Source organism: Abramis brama (assembly GCF_963993115.1).
Source record: "Abramis brama genome assembly, chromosome: 16".
In the NCBI taxonomy this organism is placed as follows: domain Eukaryota; kingdom Metazoa; phylum Chordata; class Actinopteri; order Cypriniformes; family Leuciscidae; genus Abramis; species Abramis brama.
The window spans coordinates 32,871,899-32,895,950 of record NC_139978.1 but is presented as its reverse complement, the minus strand read 5'-3'; the positions used below and the strand labels follow the sequence as shown (position 1 = coordinate 32,895,950).

Genomic DNA, 24,052 nt, shown 5'->3' with positions numbered 1-24,052 from the left:
TAAAAAATCACCCCAATCATTCTACAATGATTAATTCTTTACAAATAGAGCTATTCAAGTCATCTGGTGAAGTTGTTTTTTATTTTGCAATATATATATTGCAGAAAAACTAAATATCGCAATGTCATTTATTTCCAATATCGTGCAGACCTAGTTGCAAGAGCAGCACAAAGAATTTCAATATATTTCCCAAGTCGTTCCTGTTACATAAGCACAGCATATAAAATGTTTAGGTTCAGAAGACTCTATGCCTTTTTCTCTCCTTGCATTCTTCTTAATCCTTGGGCCCTTCTTTCTCTATACTCTTCACAAACTTCATCTGTTGGATAAAAAATACTCTGGATATTATTACTTAGATTTATTTTTTGCTATTTCAATTTTCAAATTTACTTGATTAATTTGTTTGTCATTATAATTTTACAATTGCTTATTTAAATTTGATCTCTGACATCATTTGCTCATCTTCCTGGACCATACTACATCAAGAATGAACCTGCTTTATGTCCTTTTATTGGTCTTTTGGTCAGCTTTCAGTAAGTAGATCACATTTCTTTGCCTCAGATTTTGTCTATCTACTGTAAAGATAGGAGTCCATAGAATTGTTGCTGTGTTTGAGATTCATCTAATGCATGATATAAATTACTATATACAACGGCAGATGCATCATCAAATGACTTTGATCTATACATTTTTTATCAGTATTCATCTGAAAAAATATTTTAAAGACCAGTGATAGAAGTATTTATTTATTTTTTTATATATAATGCCATCTAATACATACGACCCTGATTACCTTTCAATGACAGGTACAGTGCAATGCATAAGTGAATACACCCATGCTAAAGTTGACTAAAAAGAGGAATAAAAAATCATATTTTGGAAATTGAACTTAATGCCTTAATTTAAAAAATTAGGAAAAATCCAACCTTTAAGGACACCGATTTTCTTTGTGAATGAATAATGTATCGTAAATAAATAAATGTTCTTCCTTAAAATACATGGTGCATAAGTGAGTACACCCCTATGTTAAATTCCCATAGAGGCAGGCAGATTTTTATTTTTAAGTTTTTTTTTTTTTTTAAATTTAGGATACTATGCATCCTGATAAAGTTCCCTTGGCCTTTGGAATTAAAATAGCCCCACATCATCACATAGCATTCACCATACCTAGAGATTGGCATGGGGTACTTTCCATAAGATCATCTCTCAATGCAAATCAAACTAGCTTTTAGGCTAACTGAAATAAAATCATGCCAATCTCTAGGTATGGTGAAGGCTATGTGATGATGTGGGGCTATTTTAATTCCAAAGGCCAAGGGAACTTTATCAGGATGCATAGTATCCTAAAAAAAAATACTTAAAAATAAAAATCTGCCTGCCTCTATGGGAATTTAACATAGGGGTGTACTCACTTATGCACCATGTATTTTAAGGAAGAACATTTATTTATTTACGATACATTATTCATTCACAAAGAAAATTGGTGTCCTTAAAGGTTGGATTTTTCCTAATTTTTTAAATTAAGGCATTAAGTTCAATTTCCAAAATATGATTTTTTATTCCTCTTTTTAGTCAACTTTAGCATGGGTGTATTCACTTATGCATTGCACTGTACATCATCTAATGACTTTAATCTACATATTTTACTGCCCGTGTTCTTTTTTTTTTTGCACTATGTAAAATGGGGACGAACCTTAAAATATCAGTTGCTCTATAACAGTGTTGAAACTTTTTTTTTTAAAACATTGTTAATTGAATTAAAGCTAAAATAAAATATAAATATTAGATGAAAAATTGTAAAGGAGAATTAGAAATGTTTTCTTCGCAACTAACTGAAATAAATTTATGTTGAAGTGCTAAAATTACTAACTGGAAAAAACGAATACTGAATAAAACAAAATTTTAAAAACATGCAATTTCTAAAAAGTTATACTACGATTAAAATGAAAAAGCACTTCAAAATATTAATAGCATTCACACATGCACCAGAAGAATGTAGGGGAGAGCATGGCACAACCTAACACATTTTGGTTTTGGCTCAATTATTAAAAAAATAATTAAGTTAGATTAATCTTTTTTTTTTACACAAGCAACATACACATCTCTGCTACATATGAACACTTAAAGTTTTTTTCTAGGACCTACCATTTTCGTACAGTTGCACTGAAACTGTCAGAAGTGCAAATGTTACAACTTACCCCATATGCGGGGTTAATTGTAACAGACAGAGGGGTTAGTGTAACACTTGTGTGTAACACACATAATTCAATACTATTTTATCTGTAGAGTTTGATATTGTTTGTGCATCTTTATAGATAGATATCCATACATCCACCCCTCATCCAATCATCCTTCTTTTATGGATATCATGGATAGAGATATAGGAAAGGGCTGCACAGTTTTGCAATAAATAAATAAATAAAATCATCAAATATTGTAATTGCAATTGAATTATATTTGTGTGTGGCAGCAGCATGCAAAATTATTATTATTATTAATAATGATAGTAATAATAATAAAAACAAGCTCAAAATCACATTTTAAAGGGTATACTGCATGAAAAACAGGCTATGTTTTTAATAATTTGTTACATTTATATTGCGCTTTTCTAGGTACTCAAAGCGCTTTACATATGGAAGGGGGAATCTCCTAAACCACCACCAATGTGCAGCATCCACCTGGATGATTTTAATAAACAAGTGATCAATGCATAGTAAATAAATGAGAAAAAAAAATTGACATTTAAATTCCAAGATTGTTTGTGAAAGTCCAACATAGTCAAATGTGGCAAAATAAATATATAAATAAATACTCAAACCTGAAGTTGTGTGGCTCCCAGTTTTCATTTCATTACCACACTTAACACTGTACTACAACTAACCCCGCTGTGTAAAAAATATTACAGTTGCTAGGAGTTGTTGATGTTTCAAAATGGTGTCACTGTATGTTTTAGCCAACAAGACAGTTATTAAAGGCCGGGGTCATATAATGCCATTTTTGTACAAGCTAATATGATTCTTTAGGGTCTAAATTAAAAGTTTGTAATACTTTAATTAAAAATTCTCATTAGTATTGTAAGAAAACACTCATTTTACCTGGTCAAAAACAGCTCTGTTTTCAGCACTCCGTTCAAGTGCATGTGTCTTTAAATGATAATGAGCTTTGCTCACCCCGCCCCTCTGTTCTGTGCATACACCGCTTGTAACACAATAACACAATAACCATTGCGTTGTTCATTATAAACGTGGGATTATGAATTATATTGTGAACGTCATACATAGAAAACATGCCGTAATGTAGGCTACCTGAGTGTAAACCTTAGCCGCATTCATTGTGAAGCGTGCAAGCGATTTGCAAAGATTAATATAAAGATTAATATAAAGCTTAATAAAACATTACACTCACTTCAGTTCTTCTGGAGGTGCAGCAGGAACACGAATAGTTGGTACCGATCCTTTTTTCAGGAGCAGCTTCTTAGCAAACCAGCTTTATACTGACCTCGTTTGTAAAGCAGTCTGGTGAAATGATTCGCGCAAACATGAAAGCATTGACGTTGACCGTGGGGAATATTCCCTTCGAAAACAAACTCAGCCACTGCGTCTTCAGCTGTACGGATTTAGGAACATCAAAATGACTGCTGTGTTCCTTATTACACTCAAGAACAGAACACCACAATCGCTTAGACTCCATTCTCCTCATAGACAGTGCTCCAGCTATCAACAATGACGCGCCGGTCCGCTTGGGCTATGATTCACAGCTCGCTCACGAGCGAGGGCAGGGCTGTGTTGAAACGCTACTGTCAATCAACAATAGTGGGAGGGGCGTCGATTTTGTGACGTCACAAAATCGAACAGCTTGATTTGAGTTGGGGGGAAACATAAAAGAAGATTTAAAAAAAAACACTGGATGGATTTTTATAATTTTATGATGATTGTGTACAGGCACTGCCAACACATTTTAGTACAATCAACTTGTAAAAGTGCATGTACCATTATATGACCACTTTAAGGTAATATAAAGTTAGATTTGGTGACATACACACCCAACTCAGAAACCGAAAAAAAACGTATGATGAAAAAATTTACTTGCATGGTTTCAGAATACTCTTTGTCTAGAATCTTCATGAAATCTTATCAAACCTTTCCACAAATCCGCGAGAGACTGTCTTGGCAGCGAGAGAAAATAAGCGGAAACACAACCTTGACCCTGACTATGTAAAAGTCATCTATGCTTCTATGCTTACAATCCACAAATACACAAAAATGATGATGTATGTGTAATTTAATGAACAAATAAATGCTAAAACATTTGTATTGAGATTGTATTGAGACATAGCAATCAGCCTTAAATCGCAAGAGCTTTAAGAAAGTCATAGACATGTTCCAATTTTTTCCATTATGAAGCAGCGTCTACTCAGGAAACCACCTGTGTTACATTTAATTAGTAATCTAAATTTTTCTCAACTTGAACTCTGCATAATGGAATGTGCTGCCTATTACAGTGTCTGATATAATGTTTCATATATCCAGACAGTACCAGCTCCTTCCTTATCTACAACGAGGACCACAACAAATGTGTGTATGCCGCGAGTGCTACTGTAGTGCTGACTGCACAATGCGACGCATCTTTCACAGCTCAGCATTTCCAATGGATTTCCTCTTCACGAATCATCAGCCTCGCTTTTAGTCTCTGCTTGGGGGTCGAGAAGATCGAAGACAGGTCCAAAGTTATCCTTCTGCCCTGCAATGAATCTAACCCCGGACAAACCTGGGAATGTAATGATGAGAACTTGCTTGTATTGAAGGGACATCCACTGCACTTGAACTATGAAGATCGTGATGAGCCAAATATGATGCTGTTTACTGGAACAGGTGTTTGGAGTCGCTGGCTGATTTATGGGACTGACGAAAATTTGTGTTCTCGTGGATATCAAGGTATGACAACCAAACATCCACCTAACATCCACATAAAACCTTTATAATAATGGCTGCCAAAATGTTAAATTCATATCCAATATGCCTATTGTGAATTTCCCTGTATGATGTTAGCATTTGTTTAACTAGGTGAAAGACTTCTGTTTCCCTTAGTCATGTACATTTTTCAGATCATCAACTCCTTAATTTATTCTAAATTAAACTTAAACCCCTATATTTCATTTATTTTTGTTCTGCAGAGATGGCTAGTGATCCAAATGGAAAACCATGCTATTTCCCATTTAAGTTTAATGGAGATGTGTACGCTGAGTGCACTGTGGATGGCAGGAGTGATGGTCTGCTGTGGTGTTCCACAGAAAATCAGTTCAAACACGGAACGGGGGTCTTCTGCCACCCAATAAGTAAGACAACACAACTATTCACTACAGAAACATCTCTATTTATTACTTAGTAAGCACCATAGGCACTTTCAGCAGTGGTTCTCAACCAACCTCAACCTCAAGATGGCATACAATGATTTCAAATAAGATAAAACAAGCATTCATAATATGTATTTTAATAAAGTTAGCTGAATCAAAGTGGTGGATATTTTGTGGTGCTGTAAGGCTGTTATGAATAATGCCTTAATTATTTAAATTTAGTTTAGAGAAATGTGTTACATTTTGGGGAAAAATATTCTACATAGCAGGGAATAAATAGGCATAATGACTTTAAATTAGTGACATAATTAAGGGCCAAGCACTGAAGGTGTGAAGCACCTATTATCATGAACGTGAGAGAGAAGGCAAATACAGGTAAAAGTATGTTTATTTAAAGATCAACAGAGAGGTCAGATCCACACAAATACGACACACTGGGATGGGAGAGTGACGCAGGGACTTTGACAGGCAACCAGGCTGGTGATGGGTGGTGGATGAAGTTGAGTCCAAATCCAGAAGAGTGATGAAGATGATCGGAGGTGAAGACACGACGAACAATCCAACAGGAATAAAGATCACAGGAGACAGCCAAAACAGGACAGGAACAGAAACTGGTAACACCACAACGCTTTGACAACAGATGACACCAGTCACAGAGAATATATTGGTTTTAATTTGGATGCATGAAAGATGGAATGAATTCTCCTGTATGCAGGAGAAAGTTTGAGTCGGACTGCCATCGGACTAAGGATCTTGATGACAGTAAACGGGCCGATAAATTTGGGAGCTAGCTTATTAGAGACGGAACGGAGTGGAATGTTCTTAGTTGAAAGCAACTCTTTTTGACCAACGACGTATACGGGAGGCTTCGACCGGGGGCGATCTGCCTTGGCCTTGGTGCGCACCCCCACCTGGAGCAGAGTCTCACAGGCTCTGGTCCATGTGCGGTGACACCTCTGGACGAAATAATAAATAAAATCTAGCGCAATGTGGGACCAGGGTCTCGAAGGGACAGACAGCGGTTGGAGTAACCCATCCGGGGGTCGATTGGAAGTCTTACCAGTGGCACAAACCGAGCAAGACAAGACAAAACTGCGAACGTCACGAGCCATAAGTGGCCACCAGAATCGTTGCTTGACCAAAAAACTGGTGCGATTAACTCCTGGGTGACAAGCCACATTAGAACAATGCCCCCACTGAATAACGTCAGACTGTAATCCCTCCGGTACAAATAAACGGTTCGGTGGGCCACTGGGCGGAGGCGTTACCCCTTCTAAGGCCGTCTTGACCTTCGACTCATCTCCCATGTGAGTGTGGAGACAAATAGGGTCTCTGGTAAAATGCACTCGGGAGTGGACAGGCGTTCGGAATGGTCCAAAATATGCGATAAAGAATCGGGTTTGATGTTTTTGGAGCCCAGGCGGTACGAGAGAAAAATCAAAACGACCGAAAAAAAAGGGCCTTCCGAGCCTGCCTGGAAATTGAGTCTTTTGGCGGTTCTGATATATTCCAAGTTCTTGTGATCGGTCCAGACGATAAAAGGTACCCCCGACCCCTCTAACCAATGATGCCATTCTTCCAACGCTAACTTGACTGCTAACAACTCTCTGTTACCAATGTCATAGTTACGTTCGGCAGGAGATAAACGATGAGACAAAAACGCGCACGGATGCATCTTGTCGTCTGTGGAAGAACGTTGGGAGAGAACTGCGCCTACCCCCACTTCTGACGCGTCGACCTCCACCACAAACTGACGTGAGGGATCAGGGGCTATCAAGATGGGAGCCGAAATGAAGCGATCTTTTAGTTTGGTGAATACAGCCTACGCTGTATTGGACCACCTGAACGTAGTTCTGGGGGAGGTCAAGGCAGTCAGATGAGCGGCTAGTTGGCTGAAATTGTGAATGAAACAGCTATAGAAATTGGCGAACTCCAGAAACCTCTGTAGAGCCTTACGGGAATCTGGACTTGGCCAATCTACAACAGCCTTAACCTTGTCAGGATCCATATGTACTCCCTCAGACGAGATGTATCCTAGAAAACAGACTGTGCATGAAAATCGCATTTCTCTGTCTTGACAAAAAGCCCATTCTCTAGCAACCTCTGAAGTACTCGTCGGACATGCTGCACGCGTTCCTGGAGAGAAGATGAAAAAAAAAATATATATATGTCCTCCAGGTAGACATATATGAACTGATCTACCATATCTCACAGCACGTCGTTGACGAGTGCCTGGAAGACCGCTGGGGAGTTGGACAGACCGAAAGGCATGACCAAATATTCAAAGTACACCCTGGGGGTGTTAAAAGAGGTCTTCCATTCATCCCCCTTCCTAATGTGAACCAAATGATAGGCATTCCATAAATCAAATTTTGTGAAGACTGATGCTCCCTGCAACCTCTTGAAGGCTGAAGACATCAGCGGCAAAGGATAAGTATTCTTTACCGTGATGTTGTTCAACCCTCGGTAATCAATACAAGGTCGCAGAGAACCATCCTTCTTACCCACAAAAAGAACCCCACCCCCACAGGTGAAGAGGAAGGCCGGACGAACCCTGTTGCTAGAGAATCAGAAATATATTTCTCCATAGCCTCCCTCTGTGGAACAGAAAGCAAATATAACTTGCCTTTAGGCGGAGACTTAAGGTCCTTGCACACTGAATCCGAAATTTTCACATGCGTTTTTTCGTATCCGTCATTCTGTGGCTCTAAACTGTCAAAACACCATTCAAATGCTTGTTACGGATGCGAAAAGCGCAGAAAATCGAACCCGATCCAATTTTTTTTTGACGGACGAAAGTTTCGGAGGCAGTGTGCAAGTGTGATTGACATAACGTGAGGTTGTATTTATTTTGTAACGTGCGAAAATTTCGGACGCAAATTTCGCACTCAGTGTGCAAGGGCCTTTACCTGGCAGTAAATCTATAGCACAGTCGTAGGGACGGTGCGGAGGGAAAGAAGTCTTCCGGGACTTACAGAACACTTCCTTCAGGTCTAGGTACTCAACGGGCACATTAGATAAATCCACTGCCTCCTCCTGAAACACAGAAACAGGTACAGACGGACAGGCAGATGCAAGACAAGACTTATAACATTAAGTACTCCATGCGGAGATGGAGTTCAAGCGCCAGTCCACCCTGGGGTTGTGTAATGTGAGCCAGGGGTGACCAAGGACTACGGGTGCCAGGGTCCATGAGAAGAAATTACAAAGTCTCTGTATGGTTTCCTGATGTGGTGAGTGTTATGGGTTTAGTGGTGAGTGCAATGTTGGGGAGTCTTTGACCATTGAGGGCATTGAGATGCTGTGAGTAAATGTGGTGAAAGGGATGTGAAGTTTATGGGCGAGCTTACGGTCCATAAAGTTGCCCTCCGCTCCTGAGTCCAGTAAGGCATGACAGTCGTGAGTGCCGGCTGCCCATCTCAGTCTTACTGGGAGGAGTGTGGACGATGGTGATGACGTCTTCTCGGCGGAGATCCCACCCGATAGTAGCCCCAAGTTTACTACCGGGCTTGGTCTTTTACTTTCATGTATTATTAAGGAAGTGGCCCGCTACCCCACAGTAAAGACAGAGTCTCTGGGACCTCCACCTCTCCTTCTCCTCCCGGGAAAGCCGAGCTCTACCCACCTGCATGGGCTCGTGATCGACGACTGGGCTGACCGTGTCCCCGCCACTGGTCCGTGGACCCTCCATCACTCCAGGAAATCAGACGTTCCATTCTGGAGAGACGTGCGTCCACCCTGAGAGCCAGGTCAATGAGTCCGTTCAGGCTTGTGGGAAGGTCCAGTGCGTAGATCTCTTTTTGGACATGGTCAGCCAGCCCACACAGGAACATGTCCCACTGCGCCTCCTCGTTTCATTTGCACTCAGCTGCCAGAGTACGAAACTCGATTGAGTAGTCGGACACGGATCGATCACCCTGTTGTAAGTCGGCAAGGACTCTGGCCGCCTCTCTTCCTGCCATTGACCGGTCAAAAACTCTTCTCATTTCTTCGGTGAGTGCCTGGAACGAGGCGCAGCATGGGTCTTGGTTATCCCACACCGCTGTTCCCCATAACGCCGCCCTCCCAGTCAACAGCGTCAATACAAAGGCCACCTTCGATCTCTCGTTGTTGAATGTATGGGGCTGTAGGGAAAAATGCATGGAGCACCTAGTCAGGAACACTCTGCAAAAGTTGGGTTCTCCTGAGTATGCCTCCGGAACCGGAAGACGAGGCTCCGACTGGAAGGGCGACTCCGGTGGTGCGGGCTGAACTGGCGGTGTGGGCGGCGCAGCGGGACTCCTTAGATGTTGAAACTGTTGGGTGAGCTCGGATACACTAAAGCTTGTACCGCCTGCCCCGTGTTTGCGATGTTCTCCTCCTGTGAGTCCATCCGATTGATACTGTGAGCGATGAATTCGTCTAAGCTGATCGTGGATCCACCTGCTGCCTCCATGACTTGGTCAGAGCGTTCTGTCATGAACGCGAGAGAGAAGGCAAATGCAGGTAAAAGTATGTTTATTTAAAGATCAACAGAGTGGTCAGATCCACACAGATACGACACTCTGGGACGGGAGAGTGACGCAGGGACTTCGACGGGCAACCGGGCTGGTGATGGGTGGTGGATGAAGTTGAGTCCGAATCCAGAAGAGTGATGAAGATGATCGGAGGTGAAGACACAACGAACAATCCAACAGGAACAAAGATCACAGGAGACAGCCAAAACAGGACAGGAACAGACAACGATAACACCACAACACTCTGACAACAGATGACACCAGTCATAGAGAATATATAGGTACTGTAAGTTAATGATCATCAGCTGGCGCTGGTCAATCAGTGATTGGAGGACACACCCACACTAATCATATACACAACACAACAATCACACGAGACAAGGAAAGGCAGTGAATTCATGAACCGTGACACCTATTGTTTCCATTAGTGTTATTTTCCTCCATCAGATCCTGTCAATGGTATGGCAAACACTGCCTGTGTGAGTTTAGTCAAATGGCTGTTTTGGCGAGTGCTTACGAGAATACAGAACCTTGAATGGCTAAAATTAATAGCTAAAATTGGAAGAAAAAAATCTGTTTAGTAGAGATATCAGTAGCAGTGATGATACTTGCCTTTAATCATATTACTTTGTAAAAAGATGCCATTAAACACACATTTAAAATAAAAAAGTCTTCAGTTGTTTTTAATGTTAATTCATGCTGGTGTGTAAAACGGTTCAGATGCCCCAGTGCCCAGCATCGCAGTGTTTGGGCAGATGCAGGACAGAGAGCACGTGATAGTGATTTGTTCATTTGGCTGGAGGTTCACTAAGAGCTCTTTCCAGCTGTCAGTGGCGGGTGAACACAACTACACACTGAAGAACCCACTGTGTTATTCAGATGAAAAGTGTGTGTTTGATGTGAAAGTGAGTCCACCTGTTTCCTTCACCTGTGTGCATGAGATTAATTCTGCGGTGAACCATCAGAGTGAGACTTACACAAATCATCATGGGGAAGAAGTATCTTTATTCTACATCTGCTTTTCCTCCTCCATTGCTATTGGTCTCGTCATCATGACTGTGGCAGTGATCGTGACCACCATCAGGAGCAAATAAAGGTGGTGTGTTAACCAGTTAGTCACAGTCAGATCAAAATGTATAAATGAAAATAATGAAAATGCATTCACAATGTACTGAGAGCATCTCTAAAATGCTTTGTTATGCAATTCATTTCATTTCCTTATTTCCTTACAAGAAGTTCAAAGTCTAACATGCAGCCGTGGTTTTCTGAGCTGAAGATGCAAGTTTCTCTTCCTCAATCTTATTGCTGATGACAATAATGGCATTACATATGCCTACAGATCTCAATATTGATTCCGTATGTGTTTCTATATTAAAATCTCACACAGTTGTTGGTGAGAAAAAACTTTTCAGAATTTGCAGTGTATAGTCTGTGTGCAGTGCAACAGCAAAGAGCTTATTTACATTTTAGACAAGTCAAGTTGGGATACACAACAGGACCACATGTTTGTGCTTCAGTATAACAGACTCATTCATTCCCACTGGTTTGCTTTATTCTGGTGGTTTGAATTTTCATTTTTGGGTGAACTATCCCTTTAATGTTGATAGCCCAATTGTATTACATGATTAGAAAAAAATGTTAATTTGTTGATTTTTCTTTTATATTTTACGTGATACAATTTTAGAACTGTGTATTGCAGCAATTGCTTATGCTGTAATATTCCTTATTTGTATGTTTAAATAAAATTGTCTTTAAATGAATTAGTATAAAAATAAATGCTTCACTTACTGCTGTAGCCTTAATTTCTGTCTACATCAGTGGGCAGCAGCTGTATGTGTGTGTATATATATATATATAATCTTTATATTGTCTAAAGTACAAAATATTTTTTTTTATATTATATTTTATATTATTATAAATATTTGTCCCAATTTCCAATAATTATCTGTCCCAGTTCTCATTTCTAACTATATCCAGCTAGTTTTCTGTGGCTTAATATTGCTATAAGAGATTCATTTGAATCCTCTATCTATATGCTTCAGTTCTAGATAATATCAGAATATTCTAAAGAAGAATATCAAGAAGAAAAAAAAGTCTTGCAGAAATAAAGTTTCTATTGTGATGACATCATACCACAACAGTTACACCAAACCCAAACCACATGTACAGAAAGAACAAATGACACATGTTGAAGTGTTGCAACGTTAATCTATGCAGTGCCAAAGGAAACAATGATAGTGGCCAAATCCTGACCTCACAATGTGTGCAATAGGCCGGTTTACTTCTTCAAAATGTAATGATTTGTGTGAGTGGTTTCTTTCCTTTTACATTTTGATACAACAATATTTGGTATTATGTAACTGTACTAATTCATTTCTTAATGATAACTTTTGCTACATTAGGCTTTGTTTCTGAAAAACTCCTTTTTTGAAAATAAAGTGAAGTAAAAACCCAAACCCAGCTACTGCACAACATCCTTGGAAGCACAAAGTTCCTTATTTTGCTGTTTAGCTGCTCAGCCTTACGTAAAACATGAGAATTTTGTAAATGCATTATAGAGAACAAGTAAATAAATAATGTATATTACAAGTTGAATTCATTTCCAATGTTTATTTTATCCAGAGAAATGTGCTATATTGTATAAACCCTATTATGGTTTAACAGAGCAAACTCTCCCTGTGAGTATTAAATCATTTGATTCTTAATGGATATTTTCAATACTTAATGAGAATCATACATGTGAACAGAAATCTAACTTTTGCTCTTTTCTTTCTCTCTAGCCTCGAATATTCTATACTATATCTATTAAAGCTGCTCAGTTTAAGTCAAGAAAGAAGTTTGGTCAAAAGTAAAAAAAATATACAAGGCAACCAATTGCATTCAACAAAACATTTAATTCTATATTATATCTAGGGAGAGGGTATAAGTTTTCCTTGAATGTTCTGTCTTCAAAGAAACTCGTTCGACTTCCTACAGGGAGAGAAAGATGGCAGAAAGCAGGCCAGAAAAGGAATACAAGTGTTCACAATAGCCATTACATTCTTCCACCGAAGCTGTAGGATCATCTGGAGGTGAATCGAGAATCAGTCAAATGCTTATCCATACATTGATAACAAAAGCATTCAAACTCCACGCTAAGAGTAATTCTATAGTTACTTGGATTTTTGGGTGAGAGCATTCCCCTGCCAGAAGCAGAGCGTTTCATAGACCCCAATAGAGTCCGGGTCTTGAGCCAGTCAAGCCTGTTGCTGTTGGAGAGAACTGGGAGTGGTAAAGAAAGCGGAAATGGTGTTAAGGTTAATACATTGAAGGACAGATTAAATCCACATTGAAAGCATAACATTTTCATGAGGTTGTGATTACAGAAGTGTGAGTAAACACCTACAGTTAGGTCCATACATATTTGGACATTTGTTATGATTTCGGTTATTTTGGCTCTGTACTCCTGTACAGAATTTGAAATTAAAGGGGTCATAGGATGCAAAATTTACTTTTATATGGTGTTTGCATATAAATGTGTCTTTGCAGTAAGTGGACACAACCACCATACAATGAAAAAAATCCATTCACTCCTTTTTTTTAATCCTCAAAAAGATTCAACACTCTCAATAATCAAGCCGTTTGGATTTTCTGAGCACTGTGATGTCATATTGCTCACGCTCCGCCCATGACCACTGAAGGACTGTCCCGTATTAGCATATTTCTGCCCTAAGCCATTTGTATATGGTGTGTTCGACATAGGCTGCAGCTGGATCTAACCAATCGGCGAGAGTTGCCGCGTGCAAACTGTTCCCGTAGTGACGCTAGCGCTGTGTTTGCATACTTTACCACAGCTGAAGTGGAATAAATGAAATATTTGCCATATACACAGATGATTCAGAGACATTTTCATTCAATACTTTATAGCTACTGCTTCATACAGCGTCTGTTTTAACAAGAATAAAGTTCAACATAAGCCTGTCTACTATCAATGAAGTGGAGTCTTTTTAATCAGTTTTATTTTGATAAACATGACACAATATAACATCGCACCTACATGAAAAGAGTGTTTACTACTATAAAAAACTGATTTGTGAGCTTTAGTGGAACTAAAGGTGTGAGACTAAACACACCTAAACTCTCCTAGCACGCGTATTTACCTGTGTCAGCTGTGTTGTCGATGCCTCGAGAGAAAAGAAAGTGCAGAGCGCGAAAGCACCAAAGTGACTGAAGTATTGCTGTAAGCATTATCTCTGGTCGTACGATGTGTATGACGTCATTGATATTTTAAGACTTTTTAAAGCAAATAAGTGACTATAAAAAATCTAACACCCAGCAATGTGTCATTTCTTTGCATCTCCTTTCGAATACAACATTCAAATTACTAGACAAAAAATTATATCCTGAGAAAAGTGGATTTTGAGGGGTATAGCGCCATAGACCTCCATTCATTCTGCACTCGTCCTGTGAGCGCCCTCATATGGAATCAAAGTGGAACTGCAACCTGTTCAGAAGCCGGAAGTTTACTGAGAGTGGAAGTTCTCCCCTTATTAGACAGTAGCTGTGTCCCAATGTCAAGTCTGCATCCTCCGAAGGCCGTATTTGAAGGCCGAATGCGTCTCAGCGGCGCGACGAAACGTCACAGCGGAGCGACGAAGGATGTCCCAATTCAAAGGCTGCACACTTCGGAGGTCGCATTTGAAGGCCGATTGCGTCACCGCGGCGCGATGAAGGCTGTCCCAATTCAATTGACCCTTCGCTAAGCCCCGCCCTCCTTAGTTACTGTTGCTACGCCTGTCAAGCTTTTGCGCCTGGCACGTCTATTACAGTATGAATGCACTGGTTTCAGACATTCCTAAGGAGATAATTAGTCATTTTTGCCGAACAGGTGAAAATATGAGAGTGCAATACTGCAGTATGCATTCGAGGGCTATATCCACGACATAATATGCAAACGATTAGAGAATAATTTCATCAAAATTGTAGTTAAAGCGTTAGGTCCAAGCGCAAGCAGCAGCCGCCTCATACGCTGACCATTCAAATGGGAAACACACAAATTTGAGGAACAGCTATGTGCATGCCCAGCAGGGTAACTGCAATTTTAAAATATTCTAATATTTATAAAACAAACAGCTTATCCATATGTATTGTGGAATAAACACACGACATTAGCCTGACCACTTTGCAATGATAACATTCTCCCGCTTGTATTTTTAGCGCGCCAGGCTAACGTTACTGCTCACACGTCGTGGGTCACATAAGTGACTACTGTTATGAACTGATTAAGTTTGCATACCAACCTTTTCCTTGGAGATCTCCGGCAAGCCTCCTGATGTTCCCTCCTTTTACTAACTACCTTTTACTTTTACTAGAACTAACACCGGGAGAGTCGCGATCGGATTGGGGTAACGTTACTAGTTTGGCCGTCGATTAACAAAATGCTGAAATATATTTTTAAGTAACGTTAAGTTATGTCTGTGAGCCTCCGTCTTGCCTTTAATCACACTGCTTGATCCACGAGCTGGACAATAACTTTATTCTAGAGCTGCTATAAAGCCAAAACACTTTACTTTTAATTTCCTATTATCAATGTAAAGCTGCTTTGGAACAATCTACATTGTTAAAAGCGCTATATAAATGAAGATGACGCCCGGCATTTCTCCCCTTGGGTTTTAGGTTTCGGGAAGGGAACAAAATCCACCACCCCGTCCAAACTTTTAGGATACCGGGTATCAGATTTGCACAATCCATACGCACAACGCGGCAAATTTCCCTCTCGCTCGAAAGCTTGCCAGACCTCCCGCGCCTAGTTACGGTTGCTAAGCCACGATTGGCCTGTGGCGGTTTTCGGGCGTGGCTTAGCGAAGGGTCAATTCTGCATCCTCCGAAGGCCGTATTCGAAGACCGGTTGCGTCATCGCGGCGCGACGAAGGCTAAAATCAAATCAAATCAAATCAAATCAAGTATATTTGTATAGCGCTTTTCACAATACAGATTGTATCAAAGCAGCTTCACAGTATTAAAATAAAATAATACAACAAAGTTTGTTTCTAGTGGAATTTATTGATTGATAGAATAAAATTAAATATCCCCAAAATATCCCCAACTGAGCAAGCCAAAGGCAACAGGCCAAAGCTAAAACGACGCCAAATGCACCCTTCGTTTCCCCGTGAAAGGAAGGATACATAAATGGACACTTAGCGGACTATCCTACCCCATAATTCATCGCGCGGCGATGACGACAGCATTTTTATTTAAAAAAAAAAAAAAAAAATGACGGCCGAGAGTTCGCTGGTGGACGGCAAATTCACATTTAAATGTAAGTATTATGTTTTCATTTACTCAAATAGCTAGCGAAACCAGAGTTAAAAGCCACAAGTTTTTCTTTCTTATAAACTCCATCTTAACTCCTTCGTCACCATTGCGTGGCTTCATTTGTCAGGTGGTCTGAGGCAAAACTTGTGCTAGTTTAATAATTGTTTCAGGGAGCAAGGAGCAGACAGCTCAATTTATTAAACTGCAATTAAAAAAATAAAAAAATAAAATTTTATTGTAATATTTGCACTAGTCTGTCTAACTTGTGTAAATAAGAAATATCACTCACCCTATAAAGCCCACAACAATAGGAAAAGCAGTAGATAAGGCAATGGGGTTTCACTTTTATGTGTTTTTGTAGTGCTGTCATGCAAGCTATGTCTACAAAGGTTTTAACCAAATTTGAGAATTCATGAATATGATTTCTGAATATAAATATGATTTTACAAATACAAAGTAAGAAAGTTGAGATCACATCTTTGCTGAAATGTATTGTGCTGTTGTTGTTAACAAGCCATGGTTAATTTGCTCTGCCTTAGGATTGCACGTGTCCTGGGACAGGTGAGGGTGTGAGTGGGAAACCCACTGCTGAAACTTGGCCCTGGTTTGTCCTCATGGATGAGGTGTTGGGACAGAGGCATTGCACCCTCATTGCCTCAATTCCTGAGGACACACCAGGGCCGAGTTCAGCAGTGTGACCTAGAAGAGGAGGAGCCAGGGGTAGCAGCAGCAGCAGCATCAGCATCAGCACCAGCGCCACGATGAAGGCGAGACAGAGAGGGTGAGTTTTTGGACTTGATTAGAGAAGACATGGGACTGCAGAGGCGAGGAGAGCACTGGAGAGAATGGACAGGCTGTTTTCTCTTCTTGAAAGAATGATTGAGAAATATGTATCTATATATATATATATATTCTTGTTTAACTTTTTTTTCACTTATTTTTTAAAAGAAAAAAAAATGTATGCAACTTTAAATGTGTAAATAAAAGAGAATTCATTGCTCTGGACATTGATTATTTTGGTAATGACAGTCATAATTTCTACATGAAACAAATTCTTCTATAACGTTTTTCCCCCAACTATTTACAACATACGTTAAACATATCAAAATCAACATAAACATTTAAATTTAAAGTACATAAAATAAGAAAAAATGATGTAGACTTTTATTCAGCTGAGTGGGAGACCCTGGTGTGCTGCTGGACCGGGATGGGCTCCACAATAAAGACACTGGTAAGGCCTCCTGCTGGTGGGACATCATCTGGGATGGTCTCCAGAGTGTTTGACTGCATATTTTCACTATCCACTAAGTTGTCTACCAACAGGTTTGCAGGGCTGACTCATGGAATAAATATTGAGATACTTTATTACACTAAAGTACTTTTAATAACCACTAATACCGCATTGGGAAAAAACTAGTCATATATTTCAAACCTTAGTTAAGCAAAATTATCTTGCATACTCTAATGTACTTAAGGTATCAAGAGTAAAAGTAAAGGAATTCTGGAGGAAAAAAACCTTGTCAGGGTTTTTATGATGGTTCTGCTTTTATATTACTGCATATGTTGCATTTTACTTCTGAATATTTTCAAGGTTGATACATTTTTAAACTATATACTTTTGTGTAGTTTAATGTAAAACAATGCATCATATTGTAAAATAACATAATTTTGTAGTGTTGCTGTCCTGTGTGGGGAAATCACTTCGAGTATTAACGATGTAGTTCCTTACATACCACCACTGGTTATTTTGAAAATTAAAGTAACAAAATGTAGGCCTATTGTCACAATATTAACAAATTGTTGCCAACTACAGCTCCGTCCCATATCAAAGGGCGCATCTGAAGCGCTCGGACCGGTCTAGCCTACGGACGATTGTTCTTGTCGCCTAGCAACAGTGACTGACAGCTGCCGATGACGAGCGGGAGTAACATTCGCACTGGACTTTTTATATTCAACTGGGTTTTATATTCAAATAGGGTTGAAAACCTGTGTAAGTATATTTACCAAGGTCCATTTATGTGCATAATAAAAAGAATACACTAGCCTACAAAATCGCATCAAGGTAAGATATAAATGAACATTTGAATCAAAGTACATGACCTGAAACATCCTTATCATGTCCTCCAGTAAAATATAAAACATAAAAATGACAATAGCCAATTCTGGCTCCATAGCTGTTTACTCAATTATATCAAATTAATTGTCAGGATGGCAGCATAGGCTACTCTCGCACCGTTGCTTGGCGCCTGGAGCGGTAATCGGGAACACCTGGCTGCGCAATTAGGAAATCCTACGAAGGCTACATGGTGTGTCGTTCGGAGGACGCATAGGCTGCATCGTTTGAAGTCCGCAGCCTTCGAAGGATGCAGTCTTCACATTGGGACACAGCTATTCTCTGGTTCTCCGGTGTGGTGAAGTGTTGAGTCCCACCGAAGTGAGGAGTCCTAGCTTAGGACCCCAGTAATATGCCTGATCTAAAGCTGTTTTCACAATGCTTAATGTAATCAATCAAACTTTAATTCATCTAATAATTTTTTTTTTTTATCCTAAATATTTATATAGTTTAAGTGAAAGAAATTGCATTTTTAGGTATGTTTTGCGACATTGTTAATTGTTATTAAGCAATAAGGCATAATATTATTATTTTTTAATTACAAGTATGTCATAATTAATTCTTAAACAGAATTATGCTTGTATCATATTTGTTATCAAAGTTTAAAATATCGTAGATGGTGAAAAAAACGTTATCTCTAATAATTTCGGATAGATGACACTTTTCCCACGCTTTCACGCCACACATCCATTTTCTCAGGCAGAGAAAAATCTCGACTTACTTCTGAAATGAAACAAATTCTCAGCTCTCAGATTCTGTAAATTTTATTACGCAATTCGAACAATAAATCCCGTTTTGGTGCTTTAAAATGTGACGTGACAGATCGCTATAGCCCTCAGTTCAATCGGCACGTGAACCGATCATCTCTCTTTACTATAGGCTAGGCCTACTAGTTAATAGTAAAATTAACAATAATAGGTAACAATAACAATAATATTATTGTTAACACAAATTAACAATAATAGGTAGCCAATGTTGAAAGATACAGTAGCCTACAACTTAACGAAATGCCTCATACATAATATCGATAAATCATGTGTTTTTTAACCGCGGAAAGAGGTCAATAAAACTGCTGGAGAACATGTCACATAACCTTACATTTACCTCAGAAAAAAAACATTTAATGACCATAGCACGTTAGTTGGCTAGAAAAATTAGTATTTTATAATATATTTAGTATTAGTATAAATTAGTATTTTGCTAAATATGTGCTCTATTGCATATTTATTATATTTTTACTTATATTGTTAAAATATTATAAAGTTGTTATTATAATAAAAAAACGCATTATATTTAATTTCAGTTGTTATTTTTAACATTTAATAATACCAGCTGACAGGGCTCTTTGCTGCCTATGTTTACAGCATTAGGTGAGATTTTCTTTATTGAAAAAAAATAACATGCATCTACTGTGCTTAATATTTATGAAAATGAATCGATATTGAATCAAGTTCGGAATCAAACCACAATAATTGAAATTGTAAAATTTGTATCAAAGAAATAATAAAAGCAATAGCCTACCAGTCATTGCACCATGTAGCCTAAACATGGTAATATACTGTCACTAAACTTAATGAAATTGTTTAGTTTTTATGTTTTTACAATCACAATAGCCTACACTTACTGTGATGCAAGTTTTTAACCCAAAAGCTGGCAGCCCTGGAGCTGCATGAAGTCGAACAAGCCTTTTCTTTCCTTGCGTCCTTCCCTTGCATCCTTCAGGGGGTGGAGCTGAGAAGCGAGGAAAGGAAACTTGGATGCACAAATAAGAATTGAGAAGCACACAGTGTGCTGGAAAACACAATATTTTGAGGTACGATGAAGATGAAGCTCCTTTTTCAGGCCCTTTTGCTGGTTGTAATGTTCACTTTACGTAAGTACATTGCTTTCTCCCGCGTTTTACTTCACAATGTAATAAATCATACAATAAAAAGAAACTATTGTTATTTGTTTTATCCAGAGAAATGCCAGGAAGACGAATACATGGACGATTCAGATTATTACTACACTGTGGATACTAGTATGATCTAATTTCTCCATTTTTTCCTAATTTTCTAGTTTTCTCCATTCTCGAACTGTATTAAAAGTCCTTGAAATACAATTTAAAAAGCCCTAATCTCACAACTGCCGTGTTTTAAGTTAAAGTGATTCTGTTTTGTTTTTTTCACTGTTTATGTCTTTTAGTAAACTACTGGAAGTAATTTAAAAACAACATTAATTACTTTCCTCAAAACAAAGGCATTGCATCATGGCTTCCTTCTGGCACACAGTAGGCTACTTGATTATTAAAGTATGTTTTGTACATTATTATTGAAGAAATGAGTTGGCTGTTGATAGCACAATCACATTTATTTATATTGCCAGTTAAGTTGAAAACCCGCCACAGGGTGTCTGGTAAGAGACTGGTCAGTAGATCAGTAGGTCAGTAGTCCGATATTTGGGAATAACCCGTTTATTTGTCACCACTTGTCCTTAATTAGGGTGTATAAGTGGGTGTGGTTTTTCTATAAAAACAGAAAATGTAGACAAGTATAAACATACATGATAATAACATGAAGTGTTTTAAAACAGGTACATAATGAATATGAACAAAATACAGAAATGAAGTTAATAATGAAAGAAAAACAAACTTGCTCTGTCATAAATTAAATTAAACCGTAAACAGTTTTATCTGCGTCACATAGTTTGTCAGCGGTGCTCTGTCTAGGCGTGTTCCACGCATGTGCATTAAGTTGTTTACAACTTCAGAATACCTCAACCGCAGACTTTGACAATTGAAATGCACCAAACACAGATGAAATATACATAAATGACATCCATATAAACAACTAAGCATAAAGATAACATCCTATATACAGCGCAACATCGTTCCAAAGACGTGACAACTCCTATAATTAACCGTAACGAGCTAACAGCAAAACGAAATATTAAACAGGTCTAGTATTGCACATGATTGCTAGAGATCGAATATAATACATTTACTTTGCATTGACGTACAACACCCATGAAATGAACAAACTATATGTTATTTACAACGGCCAAGTTCAGAGTTAGCATCAGCGCTCCGACAGAATCAACTTTCAACTTCACACTGTGGGCGGGATGTTTGCATGCACGAAGATCCGCAAACGCTGATTGGCTGCTGTGCTGGATGCTGTGTGTCGATCAATCTCGGCAAAAGAAAAAGATTTAAGTCAGGAGGCATATTATTCTAACTAGTAATGGCCTTTTTAACAATTATTAGCCTATGCAAGTTATTTTTGCAAGACTGGTGATAAATGAACATAAATCAAGGGATCAAAATGTGTGCAGCTATTATTTAAATATCCAGTGCCAGCACATTAGTTGAAGATGCACACAACTGTAGGCACAATTTGAGCTGCAGTTCATATTTCACCAGCATGTTGATGTGTTTCAGATATTGCAGTGTTTGACATCACAGTGTACCGACAGATAGAAGACGGAAAGCATGATAGAGTCATGGTGGTGTGTATGTTTGACCGAAAGTTTAAATGGGAATACACTCGGTGGATAAAGCCTTTTGAGCTGTCTGTGGAGAGTGAACTGAACTACACCAAGGGAAATGGCGATTGCACTTCTTCAGATACTAGAATAACATGTGTGTATACGGTCACTGTGAGTCCACCTGCTTCCTTCACCTGTGAGCGTGAGGTTTATTCTAATGGAGATTCCTTAAACATGCGCACCCAGACCTACACTTACAAGCGCTCAGGTAAAACAAATGCATCTCTGCTATAGGATGTTTAGATGTTAGATCCCTGCCTAGATGATACAATATTGCCATGTGTTAGCATTTTCCTATTTTGAAACATTTTTATACATGCCTTCTTCTCTCTACCTTTATTTCTTCCTCATCTGGTGATGTTTGGGTAAAATGTACAATAATAATACAGCTGATCTTTGCATGTGTCTGTATGAGACTGTATTTCAATGCATACAAGCCAAAACTTCTTTTTGCCTGTCATTGCATTTCCATGCAGTCTTGGATCATCATGAGGAAGTAGTATCTTCATTCTGCATCGGCTTTTCCTCGTTCCTTGCTGTTGGTCTCGTCATCATGACTGTGGCAGTGATCGTGACCTGACCACCATCAGGAGTAAAGCTAAAGGTGTGTATTTTACCAATATAACAGTTTAATTATTTATAGCAGCAATGAATATTATGAAAGTTCTGATGACCACAGTCAGATAAAATGTACTCAGAACACAATGTACTGAGAGCATGCTTTACGCGTTTCATTTAATTGTTTTCTTAAGAAGCTCAAAGACTAACATACACACGCTTTAGTTTTCTGAGCTGAAGATGAAGTCAATGAACAGTTTCTCTTCCTCAGTCTTATTGCTGATGACTAATGGCATCACGCATCAGGCCTATTATAGTCAGAGCTCAATATAGTTTCCTGCAAGTGTTTCTTAAAATCTCACACCAGTTGTTGCAACGCTTTCTCACGTCACGACCAATTCGCACGAATTCGTACGAGCGACTAAAAGGTGGCAAATTCATACGAATTCGTACGACCTCACTGATTTGTCTAAACCCACGTGATGGGTAGGTTAGGCGTTGTTGATGTGACGTGCATTCTGACATGCAATGCTTTTGAAGACAACTCTGGCATAAATGCATACTATAATCACATTTGTCCTTGATGAGATGATGATCTGATGAGGTTTAATGTCCTGACTGTGTTTCTGATGAGTTTGTGTTCAGGATTAGATTTGATCAGTCTTCAGCTTTAGTAGTTTTCCAGCACACACAGACTAACCCAGTGAACTCTTTCTACACGTTTGTTAACACAGACTCCATCAACCCCACCACAGCTGTTACAGACAACGACTACATGGATGCATAAAAAATCAGAAGACTTTCTGAAAAGAGAAGAGCAGACCTGAAGAGGAGAAACAAACTTCTACTGTACATTTGCATTTTACATTTAATCATTTAGCAGACGCTTTTTTCCAAAGTGACTTAGTCCAGCACAGAACACATAGCCAAGTTTTTTGTTTTTTATTTTTATTAATAGATATAGAATAGTCTGTTTTAGTATTAATGAGTCAAGTGTTGCCAAAAAAGATATAAAAAATAAAAATATATCAATTATTCAGTTAACCTTTTGTATTAATGAATTTATGTATGAATTTATATTATGTTTGCAGTTTTATTTTCTCATAAGGATGAATTGCTTATGCTGTAACAGTACATTTGTATGTTTAGATAAATGTATGTTTAGATAAAAATGCCTGCTAAATGAATTAATATAACTATAAATGCTTCACTTACTGCTGTAGAGGTCTACATCAGAGGGCAGTAGCTGAATGTTATATTACACAAATATTTCTTATATTAAGATCATAATGATTATTTGCATGAATTACTAGAGAATATGTTAATTACAAATAATGTGTGTGTGTATATATATAGGCTATATATATATATATTTTTTTTATTATTATTATTTTTTTAGATTATTTATCACAATATTCTAAAGGAGAATGCCAAGATGTCAGTCTGTGAACTAAAGCTTAACAGAAAGTGGTTATACAGTTTTAAAAAAATCCTGCAGAAATACAGAAAATTCTTGAGTATTATTAGTGTCCACATAATTCAGTTACAACAAGCCCAAACCTGTGTACAACAAAATCATTGCAAAATGGCAGCAGCTGCATTTGTATAAAACAAGAGTGTGAGTCCTCCATACCCGGATGACATAATTAAATAATTGTTCACAAAATATTGATTTGAGTTTTAATATTTTATTAGCTCACCAAACACAGACAG

General features: G+C 38.5%; 2 protein-coding genes across 2 annotated transcripts; both read left to right on the top strand.

Moving 5' to 3' along the window:
* Positions 1-287: 287 nt before the first annotated feature.
* On the top strand, positions 288-11,832 carry LOC311066396 (macrophage mannose receptor 1-like). The gene is made up of 4 exons (XM_084087587.1): positions 288-533; positions 4,530-4,934; positions 5,174-5,335; positions 10,570-11,832. The coding sequence occupies exons 1-4, from the start codon at positions 488-490 to the stop codon at positions 10,941-10,943; spliced, it is 987 nt and encodes a 328-aa protein (XP_083943713.1). The 5' UTR covers positions 288-487; the 3' UTR covers positions 10,944-11,832.
* Positions 11,833-19,983: 8,151 nt separating this feature from the next.
* Positions 19,984-23,548, top strand: LOC311065664 (uncharacterized protein). Its single transcript, XM_084086324.1, has 5 exons — positions 19,984-20,129; positions 20,217-20,276; positions 21,675-21,989; positions 22,258-22,385; positions 23,074-23,548. Exons 1-4 carry the CDS (start codon positions 20,075-20,077, stop codon positions 22,359-22,361), a joined length of 534 nt encoding a protein of 177 aa, XP_083942450.1. The 5' UTR covers positions 19,984-20,074; the 3' UTR covers positions 22,362-22,385; positions 23,074-23,548.
* Positions 23,549-24,052: the final 504 nt, after the last annotated feature.